At 44.1% G+C, this 21,698-nt stretch overlaps 1 protein-coding gene across 1 annotated transcript in view; it reads left to right on the top strand.

Moving 5' to 3' along the window:
- The first annotated feature begins 465 nt into the window (after positions 1-465).
- Positions 466-21,698, top strand: part of LOC112232475 (filamin-C-like) — a 59,695-nt gene continuing 38,462 nt past the window's right edge. The window contains exons 1-3 of the mRNA XM_024399487.2: positions 466-850; positions 8,200-8,448; positions 17,446-17,543. Coding sequence (XP_024255255.1) covers positions 466-850; positions 8,200-8,448; positions 17,446-17,543 — 732 coding nt within the window. The remainder of the gene's footprint in view (positions 851-8,199; positions 8,449-17,445; positions 17,544-21,698) is intronic.

The following is a 21,698-nucleotide window of genomic DNA, read 5'->3' as shown; positions in this document are numbered from 1 at the left end:
GTTCCTTTATATACTCCACTCTTGCACACCTCACACCATTCAAGTTTAACTGACTTTCATACAGACCTCAATGAACTACTGTGCGTGAAACTGCTGCTTTAATACTCACCAGCTATAGAACAAACTGAACTGAAGCATCATTGACATTATTCTCTAAGCCTATCTATTAAGAAACAGAAACTACATTTGTCAAACCACTGCCAATTAACAACCAGTGACCGGCTGTAAATCGGACTGTAAATCGGACCATTTAATTCATCATTCTCCTACCTAACAAGAAGTGACTTCTTCACATCCGAAAAGTCTTTGGGGGAACAGTTTTTAAAACTCATCTCTCCAAGTTTTGAACTTTTACAACAGCGAATAGTGCGCATGCTTGGCATCGACAAGCTAAACTTTTTTGCAGATAATTTCACACATCGGTCTATCTTTCGGTATAAAAAGCCACACACAGAAACTGCCAGCATGTCAAGCAATAATGCACATTACTATGACCACAGCCATCCACCACAGTACTACCAGGGCACTGACACCTCTGAAGGGGACAAGGAAGACGAGATGCCGGCTACAGAGAAGGACCTTGCCGAGGATGCACCATGGAAGAAAATACAACAGAATACTTTTACCAGGTGGTGCAATGAGCACCTCAAGTGCATCAACAAGAGCATCACTGACTTACAGAAGGATGTTGGCGACGGTTTAAAGCTGATCGGGCTCCTAGAAGTTCTGAGTCAGAAGAAGATGTACAGAAAGCATCACAATAGACCCAACTTCAGACAGATGAAACTGGAAAATGTGTCGGTGGCCCTTGAATTCTTGGACGGGGAACACATCAAGTTGGTGTCTATTGGTAAGTAATAATTAAGCTTTTGGGGGCAATTCTTTATTTATTGTTATTCATCTTTGGGAGAGAAAGGGGGAGGAGAGAGAGAGAGAGAGAGAGAGAGAGAGAGAGAGAGAGAGAGAGAGAGAGAGAAGGAGAGGGAGTTCAATCAAACTCCGGTGCATAATCGGGACAGAGGGAGTAACAGAACAGGACAATACATGTGCCTTTATTTATTTTAACAAAATATATCAAGATAATAGCTTTTTTACTGATTCATAAATCTATTATCTTTAGGTTACAATATAGACTCTACAGAAATGAATTCACCAGTTATTAATTAATCAATGGATAATACATTCATTATAGACTGTCAGTGTCATTTCACAAAATATTTGTACTTAATACACAGTAGAGTAATAATATGTGTTTACACATTAGTGGATCTTAGATTGTCGACCACATATTATTGAAAGACCAATTTGAATCATTCAGCTGAGTGACTAAACATCCATCCACACTGCAGTATTATGGCACCTCTGTAAACCCAGTTTGCAGTAGAGGTGCGTGGGTAAAATCACTGATGAAGCTAAGCCAGTAAAAAATCCATATTAGGTTGTGATAATTGTGTTGTTTGCTCTATAACCTATTTGTTCATACGCCAACGTGATATACAATAAGGCCTAGACAACAAAAAGACAAGTCACACATTGTCAGAATAAATTCAACAACGCATACGTTTGTGTTTCATTACAAAACTGGAGAGCAGTTCATGAAGCAAATATTGCACATACCAAACAGTTATATCACCTGCAGTATGGTCAAGCAAGATTTAGAACCACAGAGTTACCGCAAGTCAGCACAAAGACAACAGGAGCACTGCCTCTGCTATTCCAGCACCATTTCAACTTAAACATTTAAGCATCATCAAATCAACAAGACTATATATGCTTAGTTTAATACACTAAAAACAAACTTAAAGATACCAAAAACAATTTAGTCTAATCAATGTTGCTAAAAATCATGTGGCTGTCCATGGCAAAAATATTGAAAAAAGGGAGACCATATGCTTGCTGGCATCAATCAATCAAATGCTACGGCGGCAACATGTTATATTATTTTGGTCCAGATAGCATCAGATACATGGGGTACACATACTGAGACAGAGAGGCGCTCTTTCCCTCGCTCGGATGATTTCTCCAGGGAGATTCAGCCACTTGCTAATTTACTGAAAAGGATGTAAACACAGAGAGAGACGGAATATAACTGATTTTATAATTGTATTTATACACGCCACTGCCAGTTTGTCAGGTGCTCTACTGATGCATGGCTTTCACAAAGTAGGCATGGGTTAGTCAGCTCTCTGGAATACCAGAAGGCGATGCACAATTGGCCCAGTGTTGTCTGGGTTAGGGTTTGGACGGGGTAGTTACATCATTGTAAATAAGAATTTGTTCTTAACTGACTTGACTAGTTAAATAAAGTTTTAATAAAAAAATGTCAGGGCCAAAGCTGAAGCCAGCCATCCATCCTAAACTCTCAAATCTACTGAGGTGGGCAGTGGCAGGCCATCACTCTGGCCTCTGAAAATTCAGTAAGACCATGTTAATGAGAATAACACACAACAATGTTGTGCATGCGTGCACAGACGGACACACCCACAACACACACACCCCTCTCACTCTGCACTCACTCCCGCACCTCATAATCACACTCACTGAAGATCAGATGAGTCAGGCCAAGGGACAGGAAGTGAGGGACAGGAAATGAGTTTATGTCGACAGCCACTAACTCTATGGCTTGCTTAACACTAAAATAGCCTGGTGGTCCCAGATCAGTTAGGGCTGCATAGCCAAATCCTATGTTCATTGTTTTGTAGATCAGAGGAATTATGAGAAAGATGATAGGAGTTGGCTGTAATACAAAACTGATCTAGGCCCAGTCTAGCTGAACAGTGGGTGCATGGCTAGAATCCTCCTGGGATGGTGTGGTCATGAGGTGAGGTTTAGGCTGGCTGCAAGCATGTGCAATGTGTTAGGGATAATCATAGAGGTATTCTGTTCAAAGAGGTAGCTAAACCCCGGGATGAGTGATTGAGGCATAGATTGCTGAACCTTGGACTCTGTGGAGCCTGGACTCCCTTAGCAGCAGCTACTAGCTAGACATAGACACATACAGTACTTCCAGTGGATAGAGCTGGTTGCAATAATGTCATTTTATACTGGCCAGGTTGTGTACTGGTTGAATAAGCAGGGGGCAAACTTAGCAGTAGCTTTAGATAATAAGTTATCTCGGTTAACCCAGAACTAATGCTCAATAGTCAGTCGACGAGAGACTAGGTAAATAGAGATACTGAACAGTAGCCTAAGTGTATGTATGAGGTAAGAGGGCATCCTGGACATGTTGGCGCCATACCTGCAAACAAGTTTTAAGTTCAAGCGTAAGCCAATTTAAATAATTGACGCAGTTGCACGTGATCAAAAGCTGTTCCCATCATGCAACCTGGTAAATTTAGCCCTATGCTAACGTCACCAGGTAGCTGTGATTATATCCGGTTCAAACTCAATATTAACTCTTTAAAATCACTGCCGTAGTTGGAAGGGATAGAACACTTTACCATGAGAGCGTCCTTAACAGCAGTCAAACGGCACCATCTGCTAATGAACGTTTTTAAAACACGCATTGGTTTAGCTGACAGATTAGCTGACAGTGTTGCAAGCCTGGCTTCTGGTGATTTTTTGCTATGTTCTGCAAGTTTGAATACCAGCAGAAATATACGTTTTTCTTTTGAAATGTAGAATTACATTTATTGTGTTAGCATGTTGAGAAGAGAAGTGCAGCCAAAATACATTTACTGAGAAGCTTCTTGTTGGAATCGCACTTGCAGACCGACATAAATAATCGTTGCTACTTTAGTACAGGCTATATTACATAGACGTGTAGGGCTACATTTACATGTACAACCAAGGTTTTATACACATTCTTATAATCATCTGCTTCGTCACATATGTGTGGACCAGCAGTGAACAGTGTTTTCCTTAACAAAAATGCTTGAAATTCTTTAGCAGTTTTTCACCATGAAAGCTGTTATGAATACAGAACGTGACAGGATGCATGGCTCTCGACCTTCGCCTCCCCCGAGTCCATATGGGAGTTGAAGCATTGGGACAAGACTTTAACTACTAATAAAAAGTACAAAAAAAAAATATATATATATATATATATATAACATTAAAAAGGCTTCCTTCTGGTTCACAGAGGAACTCTGGAGCTCTGTCACCTCCCTGACCAAGGCACTTATCCCCTGATTGCTCAGTTTGGCCGGGCGGCCAGCTCTAGGAAGAGTCTTGGTGGTTCCAAACTTCTTCCATTTAAGAATGATGGAGGCCAATCTGTTCTTGAGGACCTTCAATGCTGCAGAAATGTTTTGGTACCCTTCCCCAGATCTGTGCCTTGACAAGTCCTTCATGGCTTTGTTTTTGCTCTGACATTCATTGTCAACTGTGGGACCTTATATAGACAGGTGTGTGCCTTTCCAAATCATGTCAAATTCATTTAATTTACCACTGGTAGACTCCAATAAAGTTGTAGAAACATCTCAAGGATGGTCAAACAGGATGCACCTGAGATCAATTTCGAGTCTAATAGCAAAGGGTCTGAATACTTACGTAAATAAGGTATTTCTATTTTTTTATGAATATAAAATTTGCAACAATTTCCAAAAACATGTTCTCGCTTTGTCAGAATGGGGTATTGTGTGTAAATTGATGAGGATTTATTTTTATATGTTTACATTTTAGAATAAGGCTGTAACGTAACAAAATGTGGAAAAAGGGAAGGGGTCTGAAAACTTTCCGAATGCACTAAATAGCATTTAGCAAAAAATAATAGAATATAATCTATGAATTATATATCTGAGAACAGCAATATTTTACACACACAAATGTACCCATAAGTTATCATTTCTGATGAAAACAAATGTGAAAAATTGGTGGATTTAGCGTTTTGGAAAGAAACTCTTCATATTGACATTTTGATTCATTTCAATATTGATGTGTCACAAAGACACAGACAGAGGGTTTTTGTTTAGAAGGAAATATGCCCTTTACTGTAGTTGACTGCTGAAGAGACACCCAACAAATGAGACATGAAAAGTGCTCTTTAAGCACCTTGGCTAGTTATTTCTTTAATTTTGTCTACTGTACAGTATGTTTACATAACCATCTTATGATATGATAAGGGTTAGGACTATGAGAAGCCTAGCTAGCGTTTTCCAGACTCACATTTCACCAAGTAGATGGGTTATTAAACCCATGACACTGGTGACTGATTTCTCTCCCCACACTGCGCGATGAAATTCCTAGTGTGACCGCCGCTTTGAGCGGGTGGTTGTGAAGGGCATGGCGTGTGTGTCGTGATGCCCGGGGGTAGTCTCTATGGAGAGCGATGGACCTCATACCTCTGGAATGTCCCAACATCCTGCAGTATAGTGTCAGCAAAGAAGTTAGGGGTCATTCACACAATTCCCACCTCAAAGTGTGTTTGTTGGGGAGTGGCAGGCAGAGAAGGTGTTTATACTTGCGACCTTGTCAGTCTGACATAAACGGGACACGATAACGGCAGCGCTGTCATTCCTCTCCTGACGCCTGCCTCTTGAGACTTGATGCAGCAACACCAAGTGAACAGTGAAAACAAACCATGAAATGACTTTTCTGTGTTGTCACAGCAACTGAGTACGTGATACTGAGTACGTGTCACTGGCACACACCTTTTGATAGGTGGTGATAGGCAGTATTAAAACTACATCAAGCCAAACAACCCTCCTACCTGTTGAGCTTGAAAATCAAGGCAGTGGTGCAGTTCATGACACAAACCGATGCGCCTGGCACCAACTACCATACCCCGTTCAAAGGAACATCAATCTTTTGTCTTGCCCATTCCCTCCCTGAATACATTGAGTATACAAGACATGGATTACTGTGTATCTTCCTCTATATTTTTTACTACAAAACATAGAAACCTGCCATGTTCACATATGTTGATGTTGGGCTGGTGCTGGAGATGATGAATATGAAGTTGAAAAATGGCCCTTATATATATATATACAGTTGAAGTCGTAAGTTTACATACACTTAGGTTGGAGTCATTCACACTCGTATTTCAACCACTCCACAAATGTCTTGTTAACAAACTATAGTTTTTGCAAGTCGGTTAGGACATCTACTTTGTGCATGACACAAGTAATTTTGGTTTACAGACAGATTATTTCACTTATAATTCACTGTATGACAATTCCAGTGGGTCAGGAGTTGACATACACTAAGTTGACTGTGTCTTTAAACAGCTTGTAAAATTGAAGAAAATTATGTCATGGCTTTAGAAGCTTCTGATAGGCTAATTGACATCATTAGGGTCAATTTGAGGTGTATCTGTGGATGTATTTCAAGGCCTACCTTCATAGTGCCTCTTCGCTTGACATCATGGGAAAATCAAAAGAAATCAGTCAAGACTTCAAAAAACAATTGTAGACCTCCACAAGTTTTATTCATCCTTGGGAGCAATTTCCAAACTCCTGAAGGTACCACATTCATCTGTACAAACAATAGCACCCAAGTATAAACACCATGGGACCACGCAGCCGTTATACCGCTCAGGAAGGAGACGTGTTCTGTCTCCTAGAGATGAACGTACTTTGGTGCAAAAAGTGCAAATCAATCCCAGAACAACTGCAAAGGACCTTGTGAAGATACTGGAGGAAACAGGTACAAAAATATCTATATCCACAGCAAAACGAGTCCAATATCGACATAACCTGAAAGGCTGCTCAGCAAGGAAGAAGCCACTGCTCCAAAACCGCAACTGCACATGGGGACAAAGATTGTACTTTTTGGAGAAATGTCCTCTGGTCTGATGAAACAAAAACTGTTTGGCCATAATGACCATCGTTATGTTTGGAGGAAAAAGGGGGAGGCTTGCAAGCCAAAGAATACCATCCCAACCGTGAAGCACGGGGGTGGCAGCATCATGTTGTGGGGGTGCTTTGCTGCAGGAGGGACTGGTGCACTTCACAAAATTGATGTCAGGAAAATGACGTGGATATATTGAATTAATATCTCAAGATATATGTCAGGAAGTTGAAGCTTGGTCGCAAATGGGTCTTCCAAATGGACAATGACCCCAAGCATAATTCCAAAGTTGTGGCAAAATGGCTTAAGGACAACAAAGTCAATGTATTGGAGTGGCCATCACAAAGCCCTGACCTCAATCCCATAGAAAATGTGTGGGCAGAACTGAAAAAGTGTGTGCGAGCAAGGAGGCCTACAAACCTGACTCAGTTACCCCAGCTCTGTCAGGAGGAATGGGCCACAATTCACCTGTCTTATTGTGGGAAGCTTGTGGAAGGCTACCCGAAACGTTTGACCCAAGTTAAACAATTTAAAGGCAATGCTACCAAATACTAATTGAGTGTATGTAAACTTCTGACCCACTGGGAATGTGATGAAATAAATTAAAGCTGAAATAAATCATTCTCTCTATTATTATTCTGACATTTCACATTCTGAAAATAAAGTGGTGATCCTAACTGACCTAAAAAAGGGAATGATTACTAGGATTAAATGTCAGGAATTGTGAAAAGCTTAGTTTAAATGTATTTGGCTAAGGTGTATGTAAACATCCGACTTCAACTCTGTATGTATTAGCCTATTTGACAATGGTTTTGGGTACACTTTACCCTCTCTAGTTTGTCTACTCTTAATCAAAGTATGAGGCTATTGTTTGGTTTATGTATAGTCTCTGAGTTTGGTTAGTTCTGAAGAGGTACGAAGAGAAATGACTGATCTAAGAATCTGATCTAAGAACACTGGTTAAGTTTGTTGGCATGATTACCAGCCTCTTTACTGTCCTACTACTTAGTGCATCTTCCTGGATTTATCTCACACTAAGAACTTATTTTCCAAAGTACTTTCAAAGCAATTGAAATGCAAGTGCTGTTGACTTAGGGAAGGATTCCATATCAACATACTCTATGTCCTCAGCTGTTGAGCCCAACCATGCCCCATTGTCTGTATGTGGAATACCAGGGATACTCAGTCACTCTTGTGTTGGAGAGGAGTGTCTGGGGTGGGGTGAGAGAGTGGAAGTCAGGTCAGACTTGATAGATGTGATAGTAAGTCGCTCTGAATAAGAGCGTCTGCTAAATGACTAAAATGTAGATGTAATCACAAGGCCATTTTGATTTATCTAAAGACTCAGATAGAATCAGATACCAAACAGTCCATTTGGCCTGAGAAAAAGCCATACACATAACATTGCTTCTTACCATGATGAATGGGAACTAAAATCTAATTCTAGATCTGTGTTTCTCTCCCCTCCAGACTCCAAGGCCATCGTGGATGGGAACCTGAAGTTGATCCTGGGTCTGATCTGGACTCTGATCTTGCACTACTCCATCTCCATGCCCATGTGGGAGGACGAGGATGATGAGGAGGCCAAGGAACTGACCCCGAAGCAGAGGCTGCTTGGCTGGATCCGGAACAAGGTGCCTGAGCTGCCCATCAACAACTTCCACCGTGACTGGAGGGACGGCAAGGCCCTAGGAGCCCTGGTAGACAACTGTGCCCCTGGTTAGTACATGTGGATTTCATGTTGCCCCTTATATGTCCCCAGGACACACCTCCCTGACAGACACAGCACTCTCCCATGGGAAATTTAGTTCCTGGTAGGATAACATCTCTTCATCAGAACCCAATTACATACAAAACATCACAAACATCAAGATGTCAATTTCTGGTCGAGGCAGAAATCCTAACATCTTGCAATGTTGAAGATAACAATTTGAATTTGAGGCAGAAATGTATATAACATCTTGGTATGGTCAATATACACATTTTTGGTAGACAGAAAATCTTTTTTTTTATTATTCATTTTTACACCTTTTTCATGGTATCCAATTGATAGTCATAGTCTTGTCTGATCGCTGCAAGTCCCGTACGGACTCGGAGAGGCAAAGGTCGAGAGCCATGCATACTCCGGGACACAACCCAACCAAGCCGCACTGCTTCTTGACACAATGCCTGCTTAACCTGGAAGCCAGCCACATCAATGTGTCGGAGGAAACACCGTACACCTGGCAACCGTGTCAGCCTGCATGCGCCCGGCCCGCCACAGGAGTTGTGATGTGACAAGGACATACCTGCCGACCAAACCCTCACCTAACCCGGACAGCGCTGGGCCAATTGTACACCGCCCCATGGGTCTTCCAGTCACAGCCGGATGCGACAGACCCTGGACTCGAACCAGGAACTCTAGTGTCACAGCTAGCAACTTCGATGCAGTCCCTTAGACCACTGCACCACTCGGGAGGCCCGAGAGACAGAAATTCTATGTAACATCTCGGGATGCTCAAGATACCGATTTCCCTAACTGTGCCCCTGGTAAGAACTGACTCGGGAACAGTTTAGTGCTAGTTAATGTGACTAAAGGACAATGGTAGTTGGGCCTTACACTACTGTACGAACTGAATTGGGAACAGTTTGGTGCTATTAATGTGACTAATGGAGAATGGTAGATCCCTGGTAAGTGCTGTGCCAGGTCATTTTGTCTTCCATCAGACACATGTGTGGGAAGTTACTTTGGTGAGATGTCAGTGTCAGCTATGAGTCAGTTGTTGTATTCGATATAGTATCACTTATACACCCTGGTGTGGCAGTGGGCCTCATTGGACCTGTTTAGTCAGTGGAAAAGAAAGAGAGAGTGGAGAGAGAGGAATACAGAGTGACAGAGACAAGGACAGAGAGAGAAGGTGGGAGAGAGAAGAAAGAGAGTGATTGAAAAATCAACAGAGAGAGGAGAGAAAGAGCTCTAGTACGTCCCTACCAGCTGTCCCAGACTAAGTGAAGTAGCTCTCTTCAGCCTCCCCACACAACACCCCCAAATTTGGGCACGATTCCTCTTCATCTGTCAAGGAAGATGTGCTTATATGCTTGGCATGGTGTTAAAAAGCAGGCCGTTCTGTGCTAGAGATTGATAGCACGAGGATAAGCATTGGAGGAGGAGTGGAGATTCACAGAGATGACTCATTGACTTGAAATGCCTCCATTTTGACCAGAAGTTACTGCACAATCTGACCCTCTGACATAAAAGCTTTAAATGTCTCATTTTGAGTTATAGAACAGAGAGAGTAGTCTAGAACACTGTGGTTGAATGTTTACATGACTCAGAAAGCCTGACATGAAACAGCGACTTTCAAACACCTAACGAGCTACAGCTGAGACCATACAAGGCCCAGGTTCCTTACTGAATATGTGATATCATTTAGGAAGTTGACAAATCCTGCCCTTATCAAATCCTTAGAGTTAGTTTGTAATGTACACTACTGTTCAAAAATTTGGGGTCACTTAGAAATGTCCTTGTTTTCCATGAAAACATACATGAAATGAGTTGCAAAATGAAGAGGAAATATAGTCAAGACAATGACAAGGTTATAAACAATGATTTTAATTGAAATAATAATTGTCCTTCAAACTTTGCTTTTGTCAAAGAATCCTCAATTTGCAGCCTTGCAGAGACCTTTGGCATTCTAGTTGTCAATTTGTTGAGGTAATCTGAAGAGATTCCACCCCATGCTTCCTGAAGCGACTCCCACAAGTAGGATTGGCTTGATGGGCACTTCTTACGTACCATACGGTCAAGCTGTTCCCACAACAGCTCAATAGGGTTGAGATCCGGTGACTGTGCTGGCCACTCCATTATACACAGAACACCAGCTGACTGCTTTTTCCCTAAATAGTCATTGCATAGTTTGGAGCTGTGCTTTGGGTCATTGTCCTGTTGTTGGAGGAAATTGGCTACAATTAAGCGCTGTCCACAGGGTATGGCATGGCATTGCAAAATGGAGTGATAGCCTTCCTTCTTCAAGATCCCTTTTACCCTGTACAAATCCCCCACTTTACCACCACCAAAGCACTCCCAGACCATCCACCATGCTTGACAGATGGCGTCAAGTACTCCTCTAGCATCTTAAAAAAAATTCTGCGTCTCTCAAATTTTCTTCTTTGTGATCCAAACACCGCAAATTTAGATTTGTCTGTCCATAACACTTTTTTCCAATCTTCCTCTGTCCGGTGTCTGTTTTATTTTACCCATCTTAATCTTTTGTTTTTATTGGCCAGTCTGAGATATGGCTTTTTCTTTGCATCTCTGCCTAGAAGGCCAAGTTCCCAGAATCGCCTCTTTAATTTGGATGTTTAGACTGGTGTTTTGCGGGTACTATTCAATGAAGCTGCCAGATGAGGACATGTGAGGCTAGACACTAGACGCTCTAATGTACTTGTCCTCTTGCTCAGTTGTGCACCGGGGCCTCCCAGTCCTCTTTCTATTCTGGTTAGCGCCAGTTTGCGCTGTTCTGTGAAGGAAGTAATACACAGTGTTGTACCAGATCTTCAGTTTCTTGGCAATTTCTCACATGGAATAGCCTTCATTTCTCAGAACAAGAATAGACTGACGAGTTTCAGAACAAAGTTCTTTGTTTCTGGCCATTTTGAGCCTGTAATCAGGCTCGTCCAGATACTCAACTAGTCTAAGAAGGCCAGTTTTATTGCTTATTTAATCAAAACAACAGTTTTCAGCTATGCTAACATCATTGCAAAATGATCAATTATTCTTTTAAAATTATAAACTTGGATTAACTAACACAATGTACCATTGGAACACAGGAATTGGTCCACCCACACAGACAGCATCGTGAAGAAGGCGCAGCAGCGCCTCTTCAACCTCAGGAGGCTGAAGAAATTCGGCTTGTCACCAAAAGCACTCACAAACTTCTACAGATGCACAATCGAGAGCATCCTGGCGGGCTGTATCACCGCCTGGTACGGCAACTGCTCCGCCCCCAAAACCGTAAGGCTCTCCAGAGGGTAGTGAGGTCTGCACAACGCATCACCGGGGGCAAACTACCTGCCCTCCAGGACACCTACACCACCCGATGTTACAGGAAGGCCATAAAGATCCTCAAGGACAACAACCACCCGAGCCACTGCCTGTTCACCCCGCTATCATCCAGAAGGCGAGGTCAGTACAGGTGCATCAAAGCTGGGACCGAGAGACTGAAAAACAGCTTCTATCTCAAGGCCATCAGACTGTTAAACAGCCACCACTAACATTGAGTGGCTGCTGCCAACACACTGACTCAACTCCAGCCACTTTAATAATGGGAATTGATGGGAATGATGTAAAATATATCACTAGCCACTTTAAACAATGCTACCTAATATAATGTTTACATACCCGACATTATTAATCTCATATGTATACGTATATACTGTACTCTATATCATCTACTGCATCTTTATGTAATACATGTATCACTAGCCACTTTAACTATGCCACTTTGTTTACATACTCATCTCATATGTATATACTGTACTCGATACCATCTACTGTATCTTGCCTATGCCGCTCTGTACCATCACTCATCCATATATCTTTATGTACATATTCTTTATCCCTTTACACTTGTGTGTATAAGACAGTAGTTTTGGAATTGTTAGTTAGATTACTTGTTGGTTATTACTGCATTGTCGGAACTAGAAGCACAAGCATTTCGCTACACTCGCATTAACATCTGCTAACCATGTGTATGTGACAAATAAAATTTGATTTGATTTGATTTGATGGTTGCTGATAATGGGCCTCTGTACGCCTATGTAGATATTCCATAAAAAATCTGCCATTTCCAGCTACAATAGTAATTTACAACATTAACAATGTCTACACTGTATTTCTCATCAATTTGATGTTATTTTAATGGACAAAAAATTTGCTTTTCTTTCAAAAACAAGGACATTTCTAAGTGACCCCAAACTTTTGAACGGTAGTGTTGTAACGGTTTTCTAGTGGTGATGAAGGAGAGTCGGACCAAACTGCAGCGTGTCGATTGCGATCCATATTTATTAAACAAAACGTAAACACGACTAAACACTAAACACTACAAAACAATAAACGTAATGAAAACCGAAAACAGCCTATCTAGTGCAAACTAACAGAGAGTACAAGTAAGACACTAAGGACAATCACCCACGACAAACTCAAAGAATATGGCTGCCTAAATATGGTTCCCAATCAGAGACAACGATAAGCACCTGCCTCTGATTGAGAACCACTCCAGACAGCCATAGACCTTGCTAGACAACCCACTAAGCTACAATCCCAATACCACCACCAAAACCCCAAGACAAACACACCACAATTACAAAAACCCCATGCCACACCCTGGCCTGACCAAATACATAAAGATAAACACAAAATACTTTGACCAGGGCGTGACAGAACCCCCTAAGGTGCGGACTCCCGAACGCACCTCAAAACAATAGGGAGGGTCCGGGTGGGCGTCTGTCCATGGTGGCGGCTCCGGCGCGGGACGTGGACCCCACTCCTTTAATGTCTTAGTCCCCTCTCCCTTCGTCCCTGGATAGTCCACCCTCGCCGCCGACCATGGCCTAGTAGTCCCCACCCAGAACCCCACTGGACTGAGGAGCAGATCGGGACTGAAGGACAGCTCGGGACCGAGGCAGCTCGGGACTGAGGGAAGCTCGGGAGTGAGAGAAAGCTCAGGAGTGAGAGAAAGCTCAGGAGTGAGAGAAAGCTCAGGAGTGAGAGAAAGCTCAGGAGTGAGAGGAAGCTCAGGAGTGAGAGGAAGCTCAGGAGTGAGAGGAAGCTCAGGAGTGAGAGGAAGCTCAGGAGTGAGAGGAAGCTCAGGAGTGAGAGGAAGCTCAGGAGTGAGAGGAAGCTCAGGCAGGTAGATAGATCTACCAGCTCCTGGCTGGCTGGTGGTTTCAGCAGATCCTGGCTGACTGGCAGATCCTGGCTGACTGGCAGATCCTGGCTGACTGGCAGATCTGGAAGAGTCTGGTTGACTGGCAGATCTGGAAGAGTCTGGTTGACTGGCAGATCTGGAAGAGTCTGGTTGACTGGCAGATCTGGAAGAGTCTGGTTGACTGGCAGATCTGGCGGCGCTGGGCAGACTGGCGGCGCTGGGCAGACTGGCGATGCTGGGCAGACTGGCGGCGCTGGGCAGACTGGCGGCGCTGGGCATACTGGCGGTGCTGGGCAGACTGACGACGCTGGGCAGACTGGCGATGCTGGGCAGACTGGCGATGCTGGGCAGACTGACGGCGCTGGGCAGACTGGCGACGCTGGGCAGACTGGCGACGCTGGGCAGACTGGCGATGCTGGGCAGACTGACGGCGCTGGGCAGACTGGCGACGCTGGGCAGACTGGGGGCACTGGCGGCGCTGGGCAGACTGGCGGCACTAGCTGCTCCATATAGGCTGACAGCTCTGGCGGCTTCTTACAGACTGACCGCTCTGGCGGCTCCGTGCTGACTGGCAGCTCCTTGCAGACTGGCAGCTCCTTACAGACTGGCAGCTCCGTGCAGACTGACAGCTCCGTGCAGACTGACAGCTCCTTGCAGACTGGCAGCTCCATGCAGACTGGCAGCTCCATGCAGACTGGCAGCTCCATGCAGACTGGCTGCTCCATGCAGACTGGCTGCTCCATGCAGACTGACAGCTCTGGCTGCTTCATGCAGACTGACATCTCTGGCTGCTCCATGTAGACTGGCTGCTTCATGCAGACTGGCAGCTCGGGCTGCTTCATGTAGACTGACAGCTCTGGCTGCTCCATGCAGACTGACAGCTCTGACTGTTCCATGCAGACTGACAGCTCTGGCTGCTTCATGCAGACTGGCAGCTCTGGCTGCTCCATGTAGACTGGCTGCTTCATGCAGACTGGCAGCTCGGGCTGCTTCATGTAGACTGACAGCTCTGGCTGCTCCTTGCAGACTGGCAGCTCCATGCAGACTGGCAGCTCTGGCTGCTCCATGCAGACTGACAGCTCTGGCTGCTTCATGCAGACTGGCAGCTCTGGCTGCTCCATGCAGACTGGCAGCTCTGGCTGCTCCATGCAGACTGACAGCTCTGGCTGCTCCATGCAGACTGGCTGCTTCATGCAGACTGGCAGCTCTGGCTGCTCCATGCAGACTCACAGCTCTGGCTGCTCCATGCAGACTGACAGCTCTGGCTGCTCCTTGCAGACTGGCAGCTCTGGCTGCTCCATGCAGACTGACAGCTCTGGCTGCTCCATGCAGACTGACATCTCTGGCTGCTCCATGCAGACTGACATCTCTGGCTGCTCCATGCAGACTGACATCTCTGGCTGCTCCATGCAGACTGACATCTCTGGCTGCTCTATGCGGACTGACAGCTCTGGCTGCTCTATGCGGACTGACAGCTCTGGCTGCTCCATGCAGGCTGGCAGCTCTGGCTTCTCCATGCAGGCTGGCAGCTCTGGCTGCGCTGAACAGGCGGGAGACTCCGGCAGCGTAGGAGAGGAGAAAGGCTCTGGCTGCGCTAAACAGGCGGGAGGCTCCGGCAGCGCTGTAGAGGAGGAAGGCTCTGGCTGCGCTGAACAGGCGGGAGGATCCGGCAGCGCTGTAGAGGAGAAAGGCTCTGGCTGCGCTAAACAGGCGGGAGACTCCAGCAGCGCAGGAGAGGAGAAAAGCGCTGGCTGCGCTGAACAGGCAAGGCACACTGAAGGCCTGGTGCATGGTGCTGGAACTGGTGGTACTGGATCGAGGACACGCACAGGAAGCCTGGAGCGGGGAGCTGCTACCGGAGGACTGGAGTGTGGAGGTAGCACAGGATGGGCTAGACCGTGAAGGCGTACTGGAGATCTTGAGAGCAGTGTTGGCACAGGATGTGCAAGGCTAGGGATGTGCACAGGAGGCCTGGTGCGTGAGGCTGGCACCAACTTCACCAGCCGACTAACACGCACCTCAGGACGAGTATGGAGCGCTAACCCAGGTGCCATCAAATCCCCAACACGTTCCGTCGGGCGAATTCCATGCAAAAGCACCAACACAGCAACTCCCTCATTTCTCTCTCCTCCAATTTCCCCATTAACTCCTTCACAGTCTCTGGTTCTGGTCTCCTCCTTGGCTCCTCACGATAAACAGGGAGAGTTGGCTCAGGTCTGACTCCTGACTCTGCCACACTCTCCCTGAGCCCCCCCCAAGAAATTTTGGGGCTGATTCTCAGGCTTCCATCCGCTACGCCGTGCTGCCTCCTCATATCTGCGCCTCTCAGCTTTCGCCGCCTCCAGTTCTTCCTTGGGGCGGCGATATTCTCCAGGCTGAGCCCAGGGTCCTTTACCGTCCAGTTCTTCCTCCCATGTCCATTTCTCCAGGTGGTGCAGCCTCTCCCACTGCAGCTGCTGCTGCTCCTGCTGCTGCTGCCTCTGTTGCCTCTCCTGTGGTTCCTGCCTGTTAACACGCTGCTTGGTCCGTTGGTGGTGGGTGATTCTGTAACGGTTTTCTAGTGGTGATGAAGGAGAGTCGGACCAAACTGCAGCGTGTCGATTGCGATCCATATTTATTAAACAAAACGTAAACACGACTAAACACTAAACACTACAAAACAATAAACGTAATGAAAACCGAAAACAGCCTATCTAGTGCAAACTAACAGAGAGTACAAGTAAGACACTAAGGACAATCACCCACGACAAACTCAAAGAATATGGCTGCCTAAATATGGTTCCCAATCAGAGACAACGATAAGCACCTGCCTCTGATTGAGAACCACTCCAGACAGCCATAGACCTTGCTAGACAACCCACTAAGCTACAATCCCAATACCACCACCAAAACCCCAAGACAAACACACCACAATTACAAAAACCCCATGCCACACCCTGGCCTGACCAAATACATAAAGATAAACACAAAATACTTTGACCAGGGCGTGACAAGTGTATTTATTCTTAACAGACTTATAGTTTTGTTACAGATAGAGAAATCAGGTAGAACAAGAGTCGTCCCCACCTTTGTTTGAGAAAGTATTTCTCGTATATCCCTGCCAATATTCCAGCGCCAGATCAATGTAATGTAAACGTCACGATAATGTTACAGTAACACAGCAGCACCGCGGTGTCAGTAATAACGACATACTAGACTTGTTGAGCTCTGGGTTCTTTGAGTCAGTGAACTCAACTGCATTGATAACAGATAATTAAGCATTAGCAGCACAAGGCACATCATTTATGGCCTCACGAGTGGCGCAGCGGTTTACGGCACTGCATCGCAGTGCTAGAGGCGTCACTACAGACCCGGGTTTGGTCCCGGGTTGTATCACTACCGGCCGTGATCGGGAGTCCAAAAGGGCGGCGCACAATTGGCCAGCGTCGTCCCTGTTAGGGGAGGGTTTGGCCGGGGTAGGCCGTCATTGTACATAAGAATTTGTTCTTAATTAACAGACTTGCCTAGTTAAATAAAGGTACATTAAAAATAAAAAAAATAAGCACATAGAAATAGAATTACATTGCGGTCCACACATCATAGACCCATTGACTTGAATGGGAATGCTAATTCCAATAAGTCTATTTCTAGTGTTTAGCCTGTTTGCTTTAGCCCTCAGTGTCCGACAGGGAAAGTGAAAGGACGTCTGTTGCTTTAGTTGAGGATGCCATCTTAACCCTGAGAGGATGCCATCTTAATCCACTTAGTCACTCCCTCCTTCCTCCCTCTCTACCTCTCTCCCATCATTTCCCTCTCTCTTTCCTTGTAGGTCTGTGCCCTGACTGGCAGGCCTGGGACCCTAATCAGCCTGTGGAGAATGCCAGAGAGGCTATGCAGCAGGCTGACGACTGGCTGGGCGTTCCCCAGGTAAGACACACTACTCTGGGGACTGCTGTCCACGGAAAGCCCCTTGAGGCTTGTCAAATTTGCAGTTTAACATGTTCAAATCACATGTCCAAATCCAAATTTGCAGTTTCACATGTAAGAAAATTCCACTTTCACATGTGTAATTGCAAGTTCAAATGTAGTGATGAAATAGCGTTATTCTCCTCACGTGAAAAGGTGGTGTTAACATGTTGCAGTAGCAATGTTACAGTATGTAATGCCATTCTGGAAGAAGGTAACTTAGCCTCCAACGAGTATAATAATTAAGGTGCTTTAAAAATAATAATTTCTTATTTCTGAGCCATCCATTCGGAGTGTTTCTCAATATTCTTGTAATGCTTTTTGTATAAGAAATCTTAAATTTCAGCTCAATTTGAGCAAATTATGAATTTGCGATGAATTGTGATTAATCACAGCAGATCCTGCGATAAAGTCAATTACATTGCTTTATCATTTGACTGCCCTAGTTGACATAAAAATATAAAAATGCACATGTGAAAGTGTAGTGGACATGAGTCGGTCATGGTTCTTCATGGTCACATAATGAAGTAGGCCCGCCTGCAACTTCAGAATTGTGTTGTTCCTTTCGTTCGTAAGGTCAAGACATTGGCTTTCTTGTGGGAGACCTGGGTTCTAATCCCTGCAGTTACAAAAGCATACATGAGAAATGTAAAATATCACATGTGAAACCACATGCAGGTGAAGTCGGAAGTTTACATACACTTAGGTTGGAGTCAGGCTAGGGTCCATTTTTCTCAATTTCCGCCTGACTGACGTGCCCAAAGTAAACTGCCTGTTGCTCAGACCCTGAAGCTAGGAAATGCATGTAATTGGTACCATTGGAAAGAAGACACTTTGAAGTTTGTAGAAATTTTTAAATAATGTAGGAGACTATAACACAATAGATATGGTAGGAGAATATCCAAAGAAAAACCAGAGAGCCCATGCTTTTACAATGGAAAGTACAGGGAAAAAATTTCCCAGTATGCAATTCCTATGTCGTCCACTGGGTGTCAACACTCAATGTTCAAGGTTTCAGGCTTGTTTCTTCCAAAACGAGTAAGAATAATGAGTTTTACTACAGGGACATGGTCTTGGAAATTTGTGTATGCGCGCGCGAAGAAGAGGAGACACATTGAACATACCTCTTTCATCTTTTACATTTTAGGGTATCTGAGGAGTCAATAGAAAAGTATTTTGACTTGTTTTAACAAAGTTTATCGGTACATTTTTGGATTCCTTTCTCTGCATGTTGAACGAGTGGATTAATCAAATCGATGGCGCCAACTGAACAGACTTTTTGGGATATAAAGACGGATTTTATCTAACAAAATGACACTACATGTTATAGCTGGGACCCTTTGGATGACAAGTCAGATGAAGATTTTGAAAAAGTAAGTGAATATTTAATCGCTATTTGTGAATTTATGAAGCCTTTGTCGGTCAATAAAATATTTTGATGTGGGGCGCCGTCCTCAAACAATCACATGGCATGCTTTCGATGTAATGGCTACTGTAAATCGGACAGTGCAGTTAGATAAACATGAATTTAAGCTTTCAACCGATACAAGACACTTGTATGTACCTAAATGTTTAAAATCCATAATTTTTCTGATTATTTATTTGAATCCAAAGAAAAACCAGAGAGCCCATGCTTTTACAATGGAAAATACAGGGAAAAAATGTAATCTATCTCCCAGTATGCAATTCCTATGCCCTCCAGTTTCATCGGAAGTTGTCCCGCTAGCGGGCCGCCTAGCCTTAAGAGGTTTTAAAACTAATTTTTCAAAAACTCCACAAATTTCTTGTTCCCAATAAACTATAGTTTTGGAAAGCCAGTTAGGACATCTACTTTGTGCATGATACAAGGAATTTTTCCAACAATTGTTAACAGACAGATTATTTCACTTATAATTCACTGTATCACAATTGCAGTGGGTCAGAAGTTTACACACACTAAGTTGACTCTGCCTTTAAACAGCTTGGCCAATTCCAGAAAATGGTGTTATGGCTATAGAAGCTTCTGATAAACTAATTGACATCATTTGAGTCAATTAGAGGTGTACCTGTGGATGTATTTCAACACCTACCTTTAAACTCAGTGCCTCTTTGCTTGACATCATGGGAAAATCAAAAGAAATCAGCCAAGACCCCAGAATTTGTTTTGTAGACCTCCACAAGTCTGGTTCATTCTTGACTGATGTCTTGAGATGATACTTCAATATATCCACATAATTTTCCTGCCTCATGACGCCATCAATTTTGTGAAGTGCACCACACCCTCCTGCAGTAAAGCACCCCCACAACATGATGCTACCACCCCCGTGCTTCACGGTTGGGATGGTGTTCTTCAGGTTGCAAGCCTCCCCCTTTTAATTTGTTTGAGTGTTGAGTATGTGCATGAGTAGGTGCATGATTATATCTTATTATAGATGTATATGCTGAGATATAGATTTGCCAAATTCAATTCCAATACTGACACTGTCAGATGTACAATTTGAGTGCTTGTTTATCTAGTTGTTCACTTGTTTATCTGATACAACACGTGCATAGTCTCAGTGAAGCACGGCCATTCATGACAAGGCATCACCCAAGGGTGGGATTCATGCTGAGATGGCTTAGGGTGTATATTGAGCTGGTCTTGTGACTAGGGGGCAGTATTTTCATTTTTGGAAAAATAACGTTCCCAAAGTAAACGGGATATTTTGTCAGGACAAGATGCTAGAATATGCATATAATTGACAGCTTAGGATAGAAAACACTCTAAAGTTTCCAAAACTGTAAAAATATTGTCTGTGGGTATAAAATATAAAATAACTGATATTGAGGGCGAAAGCCTGAGAAAAATCCAATCCGGAAGTGACTCATGTTTTGAAAGCTCTGCGTTCCGATGCGTCCCTATTGAGCAAGGAATGGGCTATCAACCAGATTACTTTTTCTATGTATTCCCCAAGGTGTCTACAGCATTGTGACGTAGTTTTACGCCTTTATGTTGAAGAATAAGCATAAGCGGCTACATTGTGTAAGTGGTCACCTGATGGCTCTGAGTGATTCTTGCGTTAAATAGCTATTTTTTTCCAATCGGTCCTACTGAAAAACCAATTGTCCTGGTGGATATATTATCGAATAGATATTTGAAAAACACCTTGAGGATTGGTTATAAACAACGTTTGCCATGTTTCTGTCGATATTATGGAGCTAATTTGGAATATTTTTCGGCGTTGTTGTGAACGCAATTTCCGGTCGATTTCTCAGCCAAACGTGAAGAACAAACGGAGCTATTTCGCCTACAAAAATGATATTTTTGGAAAAAATGAATATTTGCTGGGAGTCTCGTGAGTGAAAACATCCGAAGCTCATCAAAGGTAAACAATTTAATTTGATTGCTTTTCTGATTTTCGTGACCAAGTTACCTGCTGCTAGCTGGACATAATGCTATGCTAGGCTATCGATAAACTTACACAAATGCTTGTCTTGCTTTGGCTTTAAAGCATATTTTGAAAATCTGAGATGACAGGGTGATTAACAAAAGGCTAAGCTGTGTTTCAATATATTTCATTTGTGATTTCATGAATAGGATTATTTTCTAGTAATATTTATGTGCGTTGCGTTATGCTAATTAGGGTCAGTTGATTATTACGCTCCCGGACCCGGGATGGGGAGTCACTAAATATTGAGCTGGTGTAACAGATGTGAAACGCTTGCTTAGTTAGCGGTGGTGCGCGCTAAATAGTGTTTCAATCAGGGACGTCACTTGCTCTGAGACCTTGAAGTAGTGGTTCCCCTTGCTCTGCAAGGGCCGTGGCTTTTGTGGAGCGATGGGTAACGATGCTTCGTGGGTGACTGTTGTTGATGTGTACAGAGGGTCCCTGGTTCGCGCCCGGGTATGGGCGAGGGGACGGTCTAAAGTTATACTGTTACATTAATGCTGTTGACGCGGATCACGCTTAGGTAGCGGTAGTGGCTAGTTGTAAAAAATTGTCATTTTAATCCATAGAGACGTGAAGGAGAAGCTCGTCGGATGTTGATCTCTTCTCGGCTGGGCTAAATCATGGCTTACTGAGGCCGCAGTGCTTAACCCTGCTGTACTGGGGTCAAGATATTTACACCACACTGTGATATGGCCAAAAACAGGGA

This window comes from Oncorhynchus tshawytscha, linkage group LG06 (assembly GCF_018296145.1).
Source record: "Oncorhynchus tshawytscha isolate Ot180627B linkage group LG06, Otsh_v2.0, whole genome shotgun sequence".
Classification (NCBI taxonomy): domain Eukaryota; kingdom Metazoa; phylum Chordata; class Actinopteri; order Salmoniformes; family Salmonidae; genus Oncorhynchus; species Oncorhynchus tshawytscha.
The sequence above is the reverse complement of the archived record's forward strand: the minus strand, read 5'-3'. Positions and strand labels throughout refer to the sequence as shown.